This window comes from Leuciscus leuciscus (assembly GCF_965113295.1).
Source record: "Leuciscus leuciscus genome assembly, chromosome: 1".
Classification (NCBI taxonomy): domain Eukaryota; kingdom Metazoa; phylum Chordata; class Actinopteri; order Cypriniformes; family Leuciscidae; genus Leuciscus; species Leuciscus leuciscus.
In genome coordinates, this window is record NC_138725.1 from 14588811 (window position 1) to 14601353 (window position 12543).

General features: G+C 43.8%; 1 protein-coding gene and 1 long non-coding RNA gene across 3 annotated transcripts in view; one reads left to right on the top strand and one right to left on the bottom strand.

The window, feature by feature from the left end:
- Positions 1 to 908, bottom strand: part of LOC309500856 (uncharacterized protein) — a 134769-nt gene extending 133861 nt beyond the window's left edge. Inside the window, exons 1-2 of one of the 2 annotated variants that reach the window (XM_082172619.1) lie at positions 297 to 908; positions 27 to 57 (exon numbers count right to left, since the gene is read on the bottom strand). In XM_082172619.1, the coding sequence (XP_082028745.1) occupies positions 27 to 57; positions 297 to 311 (46 nt within the window). In that variant the 5' untranslated portion in view covers positions 312 to 908. Of the gene's footprint in view, positions 1 to 26 lie in introns of both variants that reach the window. The other variant, XM_082172618.1, reaches the window with a different exon arrangement.
- Positions 1 to 12543, top strand: part of LOC309503418 — a 177274-nt gene that overhangs the window by 21378 nt on the left and 143353 nt on the right. The window lies entirely within an intron of this gene.

Consider the following 12543-nt stretch of genomic DNA (forward strand, 5'->3'; position numbering starts at 1 on the left):
TATTCTTATATCAAAAGAATGCTCACCCTCTTGTCGTTTCCTCCAGTTAGGATCTCCCTGATCCACATAGAAGAATGTGACACGTACCCAAGAATCCAAGGTCCAGTCAGATGATTATAATAAATGTTTAACAATATTTATTAAAAAAATCTAATGAAAAGAATACTTGTTACAGATTATAAAATGAGTACTAATAACAGAGAGATTCTAGCTATAGACTTAAAGGGATACGCCAATTTTTTTTTGGAAATAGGCTCATTTTACAACTCCCCCAGAGTTAAACAGTAGAGTTTTACCGTTTTTGAATCCATTCAGACGAGTTTCTGATATTTAGAAGAATATCAGTAACCATACAGTTTCTGGTCTCATTGACTTCCATAGTATATATTTTTTTTCCTAAGGCGAGCTAGGCTTAAAGCTTCTTGCATCTGATATAACTGCTGGTGTATCAGACTGGAGATTGCAAGGAAGAGCAAAGAGTCCTGTCCAGGTCTCTTCTTTTATAGTCTGAATTCAGCCGTCTTCATCATAGTTAAATATCAAGCGCATGACTGCTGTTTCAATATCAAGCGCATGACTGCTATTTCTGTGCAAGCATGACTATGTCTAGCCAGCGGCTTGTTCTCTAGTGAGCAACTGAAGATACAACAGTTCCTTTGTATTTGTGGATAATGACTCTTGTCACGGCTCTCTCATGTGATTTGAGAGATGCAGAGATGAACAACAACCTCTTTATTCAGCAGAACACTTTTAGATGGTTATATTCTTTATTAACCAAGATAGTTCGTCGGCTGCATCCTTAGTTTCAGATTTCTTATTATGACCCTTTCTGCGTTGACGTCAAGTTGGAGGTGTAAATAAAGCGAAGGAAGTGCCACTCTCAGGTGGACCTCCCTCAACACACAAAACAAAATAAAGGAACATACAGAGGCGTGGTGTGAGTCACCTACACAAGTCTTGTGTCTGTCTTTTCGCATGATGGAAAGCCTGATGCCTTGCATAAAATTCTATGAATTAAAAAAAAACAAAAAAGAAAACAGAATATAAATGTTTAGAAAGTTAAAATGTGTTCTCAGAACTGTACACTGATTGTTTATGGACAGGTTATGGAGTCAGCCACGGCATATTTTGGCCAATAAACAACCCAAAATGGAGTCAGTCACAGCATATTTTGGCCAATAAACAACCCAAAATGGAGTCAGTCACAGCATATTTTGGCCAATAAACAACCCAAAATGGGTTGTTTTTGATCCATTGTTTTCTAGTGTGTAGTTCAACGTGCTCATGAAATGCTAATGTTTTATTTAAAGTAATTCCAATATTTAATGCTGGTTTCACTAGTGCCACCAAATGCTCTTAAATGTGTAGCAGCTAAGAGTTTATATCTGGTCAGCACATGTCTTTAAAGGGCAAAGCAAATAGTAGAAATATTATCAAAAAAAATAATAATTTGCTTTATTCAAAATCAGCTTGAACAAAACATTTGTGTTTAGTGTAAAAAGGCTTTCAGACTTCCCAGTTCACCTGCTGTTTAGGCTTTTCCTGGGTCAAATTAATATAAAAGGACAAAATCAGGAAAGTTAAATGTTAAAATAATTAATTGGATGTCTTTTATATTCTTGACCTGAAACAATGTAAATCTTAGTTCTTCAATGTCATGATGTTTGATTTTCTTAAATTGTTTTTTGATGATCAAAACAAACTTTAACTAGGGCTGCTAGACCTTATTGATGAAATCTATCATGAAAATAATCAACAACCAAGCTAATTATAGATTAATCGTTTCATATTTACCAAGGGTGCCATTATTTCACACGATCAATGTTTGAATGTTATAATGCAGAGGTATTCAACTACAATTTAAAGAGGTCCAGTTAGAGAAAATTTCTTGAAGCAAAGGTCCGGAAGATCATAATGTCTAACTATTTAGTGTGATATATATTCAAGTAGCCTAGTAGTTGTATCAACATCTGCATGTCATCAATACCTGACTGACAAATCAAATGAATTCAGTAAAATTCAAAAACTTTTTGACAATATTTATTGTCACATAACATAGAGCTGAACATATATGAATGACTGTAGTAGATATGTATAAAGTTCTCTCATTAACTATATGAAAGTAGGGCTGCATTTCAAAATAAGAAAATAAATAAAATGTGAAAATTGTGCATGTTCAAAAATAGTGCTTAACTTCAGAATAATAAAAGGGAGGAAAAATGTACCCTTTCCTGTTTCACATATTGACTCAACAGTCTCAACCAATTTTACAGATAATAAATCTCAACACATCTTAACAATTTAACAGTTTTAGAGTATCACTTTCTTCCCATCTTATATCCCACTCCCCCACTTTTTTTGCTCAGTGAGAGAACTGAGCTCTAGCTTGTCTTGCCAGGATTTTAAACCTTGGCTTGAATGGAGTCAGGGCCATTCTCATACACATGTGAAGGTGCTCATTCGTGAGCCTGGAACGATATTTATTTTTGATAAAGTTCATTGTGGAGAAAGCTGCCTCGCAGTTGTATGTGGAGCCAAACATGGTCAAGATGTATAGGGCTACTTTCCTTAGACCTGGGAAAGCTGTCTCAGGGACCATTTGGAGCTACAAACTGCTCTTTCAGGGCCACATCTGCTTGGAGATCAACCAATTGCATCTGGAGAGGCCCAGCATTTACCCATTTAAAATGCTGTGTGACTTCCTTTGAGAACCCCCTGACATCTGTGATCAGAAATGGATTCTGAATGAACATGGTGAGCTGCTCTCCAAAGCTGAAGCTGTCAAAACAGTTGCTGAAGTTTGCAATCAGCTTATCAATAAAGTTAACAAAAGAAGACAAATCTCTCCGTCCCTGAACCTGTTCCTGCACTGCTGGGAAGTGTACACAGTCTCCCTGCAGGTCTTCCTTGAAAACCTCAAGTTTCCTCTGAAAGGAGCGGACTGCTGTCATCAGTTCACAAATCTTTAGATGTGAAGTGATATCAACCAAAAAGGCCACATTATCCATCCATTTCTCATTTTCTAAAAAGAGAGAAAACTGTGTTGCCTTCTGACTTCTTAGCTCTGCCAAAAAAGATGCTAATTCCCTCCTGATGGACCAAAAGCGCGCTAACACCCTGCCTTTGCTGAGCCATCTCACATTGTTGTGCAGCAAAAGATCATCAGCATTGGCATCAACTTCTCTGAGGAATTCCCTAAGCATGCGATGCTGGTAGGAAGAGGATGCCCTGAGAAAATTGATCATTTTCATCATTGTATTCATCACCTCAGCATGCTCATCTGACAGGGAGGCACAGAGGACAGATTGATGAATTATGCAATGGTAAGCTATGAGCTCAGGATTGTCCTCTTTCAGTCTTGCTGCCCTATCATAGCAGGGGCTCCATCTGTGGTTATTGAAACCACTTGTTTTGGCTCTATTCCTCTTTTTGTTAACATCTCCTTAATGGCCAGGTAGATGTCTTCTCCTCTTGTACTGGTCTGAAGGGGAGTGACACCTAACAGGTCTTCACAGAATGCTTTCTGGTCTGTGTTGAAAAACCTGGCATACACTAACAGCTGAGCATTGTCACACATGTCAGTGGACTCATCCACAGCTAAGCCTACACATGGTGCCTTATGCATGGCTTCATCTAGCTGGGTTAGCACATCCTGAGTTAATATTTCACTTTTCTTTGTGGCAGATGATGCTGACATGGGTATTTGCTTTATTTTATCACAAAGCTCTTGTTTTTGTTTTCCCTCAAGTAGTGTTTCAGCTACTGCACTCATGCATTCTTTGACAACCCCTCCATCAGTAAATGGCTTTTTGTGTTGACCCAAAATCCAAGCAACTCTGAGGGAACACTCATGAGCACGTTGTTGGGCAGTGAATGTGTGGCTCAGGATCCTGGTGTACTGGTCATATTGGGCTCTGAGACTACTTATTTTCTGTGATCTTAATTCAGATTTGAGTGGGTATGTTTGTTCATAACCTTTATGTTTTGTCTCATAATGGCGTTTCACATTGCCACTTTTAATAAGTGCCACGGTTTCTGAACATATGAGACACACTGGTTTAGTGCTCCCAGTCGGAAGTATGAACAGAAATGAGTCTGTCCATTCTGGATTAAATGCTCTATTTTCACTGTCCACTTTTCTTTTTTTGGAGAGCGCCATTTGTTCCTAATTTTTCTCTACCTTTCTCTGTCTCACTCGTCTGTTTCTCTCCCTTTCTCCGTCTCACTCGTCTGTTTCTCTCCCTTTCTCCGTCTCACTCGTCTGTATCTCTCCCTTTCTCCGTCTTACTCGCACTCGTCTTTTCCTCAACTTTCTCCGTCTCACTCATCTGTATCTCTCCCTTTCTCCGTCTCACTCGTCTTTTCCTCAACTTTCTCCGTCTCACTCGTCTGTATCTCTCCCTTTCTCCGTCTTACTCGCACTCGTCTTTTCTTCAACTTTCTCCGTCTCACTCATCTGTATATCTCCCTTTCTCCGTCTTACTCGCACTCGTCTTTTCTTCAACTTTCTCCGTCTCACTCGTCTTTTCCTCAACTTTCTCCGTCTCACTTGTCTGTATCTCTCCCTTTCTCCGTCTCACTCGTCTGTATCTCTCCCTTTCTCCGTCTCACTCGTCTGTATCTCTCCCTTTCTCCATCTCACTCGTCTTTTCCTCAACTTTCTCCGTCTCACTCGTCTGTATCTCTCCCTTTCTCCGTCTCACTCGTCTGTATCTCTCCCTTTCTTCGTCTCACTCGTCTTTTCCTCAACTTTCTCCGTCTCACTCGTCTGTTTCTCTCCCTTTCTCCGTCTCACTCGTCTGTTTCTCTCCCTTTCTCCGTCTTACTCGCACTCGTCTTTTCCTCAACTTTCTCCGTCTCACTCGTCTGTATCTCTCCCTTTCTCTGTCTCACTCTTCTGTATCTCTCCCTTTCTCCATCTCACTCGTCTGTATCTCTCCCTTTCTCCGTCTTACTCGCACTCGTCTTTTCTTCAACTTTCTCCGTCTCACTCGTCTTTTCCTCAACTTTCTCCGTCTCACTCGTCTGTATCTCTCCCTTTCTCCGTCTTACTCGCACTGGTCTTTTCTTCAACTTTCTCCGTCTCACTCGTCTTTTCCTCAACTTTCTCCGTCTCACTTGTCTGTATCTCTCCCTTTCTCCGTCTCACTCGTCTGTATCTCTCCCTTTCTCCGTCTCACTCGTCTGTATCTCTCCCTTTCTCCGTCTCACTCGTCTGTATCTCTCCCTTTCTCCATCTCACTCGTCTTTTCCTCAACTTTCTCCGTCTCACTCGTCTGTATCTCTCCCTTTCTCCGTCTCACTCGTCTGTATCTCTCCCTTTCTTCGTCTCACTCGTCTTTTCCTCAACTTTCTCCGTCTCACTCGTCTGTTTCTCTCCCTTTCTCCGTCTCACTCGTCTGTTTCTCTCCCTTTCTCCGTCTTACTCGCACTCGTCTTTTCCTCAACTTTCTCCGTCTCACTCGTCTGTATCTCTCCCTTTCTCTGTCTCACTCTTCTGTATCTCTCCCTTTCTCCATCTCACTCGTCTGTATCTCTCCCTTTCTCCGTCTCACTCGTCTGTATCTCTCCCTTTCTCCGTCTCACTCGTCTGTATCTCTCCCTTTCTCCATCTTACTCGTCTGTATCTCTCCCTTTCTCCGTCTTACTCATCTGTATCTCTCCCTTTCTCCATCTCACTCGTCTTTTCCTCAACTTTCTCCGTCTTACTCATCTGTATCTCTCCCTTTCTCCGTCTCACTCCTCTGTATCTCTCCCTTTCTCCGTCTCACTCGTCTGTATCTCTCCCTTTCTCCGTCTCACTCGTCTGTATCTCTCCCTTTCTCCGTCTCACTCGTCTGTTTCTCTCCCTTTCTCCGTCTCACTCGTCTGTATCTCTCCCTTTCTCCGTCTCACTCGTCTGTATCTCTCCCTTTCTCCGTCTCACTCGTCTGTATCTCTCCCTTTCTCCGTCTCACTCGTCTGTATCTCTCCCTTTCTCCGTCTCACTCGTCTGTTTCTCTCCCTTTCTCCGTCTCACTCGTCTGTATCTCTCCCTTTCTCTATCTCACTCGTCTTTTCCTCAACTTTCTCCGTCTTACTCATCTGTATCTCTCCCTTTCTCCGTCTCACTCCTCTGTATCTCTCCCTTTCTCCGTCTCACTCGTCTGTATCTCTCCCTTTCTCCGTCTCACTCGTCTGTATCTCTCCCTTTCTCCGTCTCACTCGTCTGTTTCTCTCCCTTTCTCCGTCTCACTTGTCTGTATCTCTCCCTTTCTCCGTCTCACTCGTCTGTATCTCTCCCTTTCTCCGTCTCACTCGTCTGTATCTCTCCCTTTCTCCATCTCACTCGTCTTTTCCTCAACTTTCTCCGTCTTACTCATCTGTATCTCTCCCTTTCTCCGTCTCACTCCTCTGTATCTCTCCCTTTCTCCGTCTCACTCGTCTGTATCTCTCCCTTTCTCCGTCTCACTCGTCTTTTCCTCAAGTTTCTCCGTCTCACTCGTCTGTATCTCTCCCTTTCTCCGTCTTACTCGCATTCGTCTTTTCTTCAACTTTCTCTGTCTCTCTCGTCTTTTCCTCAACTTTCTCCGTCTCACTCGTCTGTATCTCTCCCTTTCTCCGTCTCACTCGTCTTTTCCTCAACTTTCTCCGTCTCACTCGTCTGTATCTCTCCCTTTCTCCATCTCACTCCTCTGTATCTCTCCCTTTCTCCGTCTCACTCGTCTTTTCCTCAACTTTCTCCATCTCCATCATGTATTTCTCAGGTCTGTGAGGCAAGTAGGCAACCTTATGTTGAGTTTCGGTTCATTTATGAGACGCACTCCAGTTCAGTCGTCGGCGCCTCCGTCATGATTGTCTGTTATATACTTATCACTTATCAAATCCAGGCAATTGATTGATAAAACATTAATTAAAATTAAGATACAATTAATACTAAATGAAATTCACTTTAGTCTACAAAGTTACATTCCCCCATATGATAATATTGTGCTCAGAAGTTTCTTCATATTGCGTTAGTAGCTGATGATAACACCATAAAAATTGTACTACGAAAGATCTTCATGATAAGCCTGTTTTTGCACTTCCTGCTTTTCCCTACTTGAGAATTTCTGTCCAATGAATGTGTGGCATGATAAGCTACAATCCCATTTACCGCATTATAGTAAATTATGTGACGTGACTAATCTGCACTTTTAAGCTTGAGCTTTTGTTTGTAATAGGATTAATTGGTTGTTGCTTCTTCCTTTTTGTGTCTTTTCTACTTTTGAATACATTTTTTTTGTTTTGAACTGTTTTCTTTGGTAAATATGTTGATTTATTTTGTACATTGTTAATTCATTAGAATTTTTTTTTTTTTTTTATTGTGCATCTGTATAACACACACACACGCACACGCACACACACACACACACACACACACACATACATATATATACTGTATATATAATGTTTTATTTATTTTTTTGCTGGTTAAAGATTACTGAATTTGGGGGTGCTTGTTGATGGATGAACATTTGCCATCCACCTGTCAACTTATATAATCATTTACTAATTTGTCTTCTTTGTGGAGTGAGTGTGTGTGTGTGTGTATATATATGTGTGTGGTGTGGAGTGTGTTTTTCCTTGTAGGAGCTGTGGCCTCTTTGACATAGGAAATTGACTGTTCCCCTCCCTTCTTAGTGGTGGTGTTAACACCATGTGCTGTGACTGATCACTTCACTGGGGCCCTTGTGCTGTGAGTGTGAGCCTTCAGTGTGTGTGTGTGCTGTGAGTGTGAGCGTTCAGTGTGTGTGTGTGTGTGAGGGGAACATAGGTATCTTTTGCGAGGGTGCCTCTTAATAGAGGCCACAGTTTCCTTTTCTTTTTTTTCATTATATTTGAATGTTTGGGGCTTGTCTCCTTTTTGTGCCTTAGATTTTTTATAAATTATAATACCCTTTTTTAATTTTGCATAAATACCTGTGTCTCCATTTCTTCCTGTCTTTAGAGGGGAACCTGTGCAGGGATTACAGTCTCTGGGTGAAATTCCCAGGGTGGCGTAGTCGAAGATCAAACATAGTGTTCCTTTACTCTTCAGAGTACAATCTATTTTGTTATTAAACTCTTTTCCCTTTGTCTATTTCTCGTGGTTGCCACAAATGGATGACCTTAGCACACGTGTGGTTTCGTTCACAAATGTTGGTTCACATGCAAAAAGGGCAGTGTGAAAGCGAACCACAAAAAACAAACAAAAAAATCAACATTGTATTTGGTCCGGACTAAAGCAAGTGAACAAGTGAACTAGCACAAGATCAAGTGAATTTCAATTGAATTTCGCTGTGAGAAAAAACACAAATTATTTGGTTTTTAGCGCGATAACAGTTTATACAAGTGATTGCTATGCCAAAGTGGTTTCCACTGAAAATGAAGCTTAAGCGTGACATATTGAATGGCTTGAACAACAGAACACACATTTCCAACCAGTGGCGTAATTTTGTTTTAAAAAGTGTCTGGGACAGGTGTGTGTGGGGGAGGAGGTTGCTATACAATGCTAAGATATATGTACAATATATGTGTACAATAACAATTCTCGGAAAAAGTTAAATTACAATGTCCAGAAATCAATTTTAATAGTACATTGGGTTTTATTTGCCATTTAATGAGATCTACTAATATATATTGTTAGTGGCGAGAATTGTTTTGAGATTTTTTCGAGAAGTAAATGAATTTCCTGCTAGTTATGTTATAGATATAGTTTTATTTATTTGTATTAGGTACATCCGTGCCACGAGTTGTTTCAAAAAGTGGTGGGGACAATATCAACCCTGGCAGAAACCCATATTGCTCTGCGACGTGTCAACGATGGCCAATGAAAAATATAAAAGTCAATATACAGACTTGTGCACACTGAACATGGGTTGGAGCTCTTCATTTTGAACTCTCAAAAAATACCAGATTAATAAAATGTACAAAATGGTCTTAGAGGAACCAATGTCCACCCACCACAGTCTCACAAAATCCTGTCGGAAACACTGTATACCGCAGCAAAATACATATATAATAATAATTTGCTGCGTGCTTTTATGTGAAGCTTTTATGCTTTTAATGAGAGCGAAATGAAACGGTCTGAATCAGAAGCCGTCGCTGTTGTCAGTCTCTCCTCTTCCTCCAGCTTAACCACGTCCACTTCTGTAGCATTTTTCAACACTGTGGTGTAATAAAGTATTAAAACTCAGTCGAATCAATATTTTGTGTACAGTTATGTAATTCAGCCATCCAGTATCGTGGACTCACTCTCTCTTGTTTCATACAAACGCTACTGCTGCCATTTTGTGGCTATTGTTTTATACACTGTTGGATTATGAGATACAAACAGGTACGATTTTAAAACTGTTTGATATAAAAATCAATATATCTTATCCCCATAATTATTTATCTGGTGAAATGCTGTGTAATCAGAGGTATGATTGTATACCATATCTCTTAAAATGCCCTTCTAGTCTTTCTCTTCGGAGCCGATCGGTGCAGCGGTGGTCGCAAGCCTTCTGAGCTCTCAACTGCTGTCAACAGCACTCCTGTTTGTGTTTGGGGATCTCTTATTCCGGTATGGAGATGGATTCGGTCCAACACATCTCCTGAGAAGAGCATGCTTTGGTCGGTGCCGTTAAGAAGTGAGAAAGGGTCCCACTGAAACCTTTCAGAGGCTCCTGGGGCGTATGGCGGACGCAGCCACAATAGAACGGCTTCCTCCACATGAAGACCGCTTCAGCACTGGCTTCATGGCCGAGTCCCGAGGTGGCCGTGGCCGAGTGGCACGCTCCGAGTGACAATCACCCTGGCCTTACGCCAAACCCTCAGCCCGTGATCAGACCTTTTGTTCCTCCGGGCCAGCCGCCCCTAGAACAAGTGTCCACCAACACCGGCTGAGGGGCCACGTACAACAGGCATGCAGTAAGAAAGAAAGATGGGTTAGTTAGAAAGAAAGAAAGATGGGTTAGTTAGAAAGAAAGATAGATTAGTTAGAAAGAAAGAAAGATAGATTAGTTAGAAAGAAAGAAAGATAGATTAGTTGGAAAGAAAGAAAGATAGATTAGTTAGAAAGAAAGAAAGAAAGATAGATTAGTTAGAAAGAAAGAAAGATAGATTAGTTAGTTAGAAAGAAAGATGGATTATAGGGCTGGGCGATATGGCTTAAAAAAAAATCCCAGATTTTTTCACAAAAAATCGATTTAAATCGATTTATTTTTCTTCCCTTACTTAAAATCAATCTGCAGATGACAAAGAAATTGTTCAAAACAAGTTTTAACTTTTATTTTGTTTTGATTTTCCCTTCTGGGATTTGATTTGGATTTCCCCCTTGGGGTTAAAGTGCAATCAGAAACAACAAGCCAAAAAGACAAGATGGCAGGCCCTGCCTTTGTAAACAGTGAAAATGTAACAAAACATAACGTAACATAACATGAAATGGGTGGATTGGGATTGGGGGGTGAAATGCCATCCATCCATCCATCCATCCATCCATCCATCTTCTTCCGCTTATCCGGGGCCGGGTCGCGGGGGCAGCAGTCTAAGCAGGGATGCCCAGACTTCCCTCTCCCTAGACACTTCCTCCAGCTCTTCCGGGGGGACACGAGGCGTTCCCAGGCCAGCCGGGAGACATAGTCCCTCCAGCGTGTCCTAGGTCTTCCCCGGGGTCTCCTCCCGGTGGGACATGCCCGGAACACCTTCCCGGGAAGGCGTCCAGGAGGCATCCGGAAAAGATGCCCGAGCCACCTCAGCTGGCCCCTCTCGATGTGGAGGAGCAGCGGCTCTACTCTGAGCTCCTCCCGAGTGACTGAGCTTCTCACCCTATCTCTAAGGGATCGCCCAGCCACCCTGCGGAGAAAGCTCATTTCGGCCGCCTGTATCCGGGATCTTGTCCTTTCGGTCATAACCCACAGCTCATGACCATAGGTGAGAGTAGGAACGTAGATTGACCGGTAAATCGAGAGCTTCGCCTTACGGCTCAGCTCCTTCTTCACCACGACAGACCGGTACAGCGACCGCATTACTGCAGAAGCTGCACCGATCCGTCTGTCAATCTCCCGTTCCATCCTTCCCTCACTCGTGAACAAGACCCCAAGATACTTGAACTCCTCCACTTGAGGCAGGAACTCTCCACCAACCTGAAGTGGGCAAACCACCCTTTTCCGACTGAGAACCATGGCCTCGGATTTGGAGGTGCTGATTCTCATCCCAGCCGCTTCACACTTGGCTGCAAACCGTCCCAGTGCATGCTGAAGGTCCTGGTCTGATGGGGCCAACACGACAACATCGTCCGCAAAGAGCAGAGATGAAATTGTGTGGTCCCCAAACCTGACCCCCTCCGGCCCCTGGCTGCGCCTAGAAATTCTGTCCATAAAAGTTATGAACAGAACCGGTGACAAAGGGCAGCCCTGCCGGAGTCCAACATGCACCGGGAACAAGTCTGACTTACTGCCGGCAATGCGAACCAAGCTCCTGCTCCGGTCGTACAGGGACCGGGTAGCCCTTAGCAAAGGGCCCCGAACCCCATACTCCCAGAGCACCCTCCACAAGATGCCGCGAGGGACACAGTCGAATGCCTTCTCCAAATCCACAAAGCACATGTGGATTGGTTGGGCAAACTCCCATGAACCCTCCAGCACCCTGTAGAGGGTATAGAGCTGGTCCAGTGTTCCACGACCAGGACGAAAACCACACTGTTCCTCCTGAATCCGAGGTTCTACTATCGGCCGGATTCTCCTCTCCAGTACCCTGGAATATACTTTCCCGGGGAGGCTGAGAAGTGTGATCCCCCTATAGTTGGAGCACACCCTCCGGTCCCCCTTCTTAAAAAGAGGGACCACCACCCCGGTCTGCCAGTCCAAAGGTACTGTCCCCGACCGCCACGCGATGCTGCAGAGGCGTGTCAGCCAAGACAGCCCCACAACATCCAGAGACTTGAGGTACTCCGGGCGGATCTCATCCACCCCCGGTGCCTTGCCACCGAGGAGTTTCTTGACTACCTCGGTGACTTCAGCTTGGGTGATGGACGAGTCCGCCTCCGAGTCCTCAGCCTCTGCTTCCTCAATGGAAGACGTGACGGCGGGATTGAGGAGATCCTCGAAGTATTCCTTCCACCGTCCGGTGATATCCCCAGTCGAGGTCAACAGCTGCCCACCTCCACTGTAAACAGCGTTGGTAGGGCACTGCTTCCCCCTCCTGAGGCGCCGGACGGTTTGCCAGAATCTCTTCGAGGCCGACCGATAGTCCTTCTCCATGGCCTCACCGAACTCCTCCCAGGCCCGAGTTTTTGCCTCCCCAACCACCCGGGCTGCAGTCCGCTTGGCCCGTCGGTACCCGTCAGCTGCCTCAGGAGTCCCACAAGCCAGCCAGGACCGATAGGACTCCTTCTTCAGCTTGACGGCATCCCTTACTTCCGGTGTCCACCACCGGGTTCGGGGATTGCCGCCTCGACAGGCACCGGAGACCTTACGGCCACAGCTCCGAGTGGCCGCGTTGGCAATGGAGGTGGAGAACATGGTCCACTCGGACTCAATATCTCCAGACTCCTCGGGATCT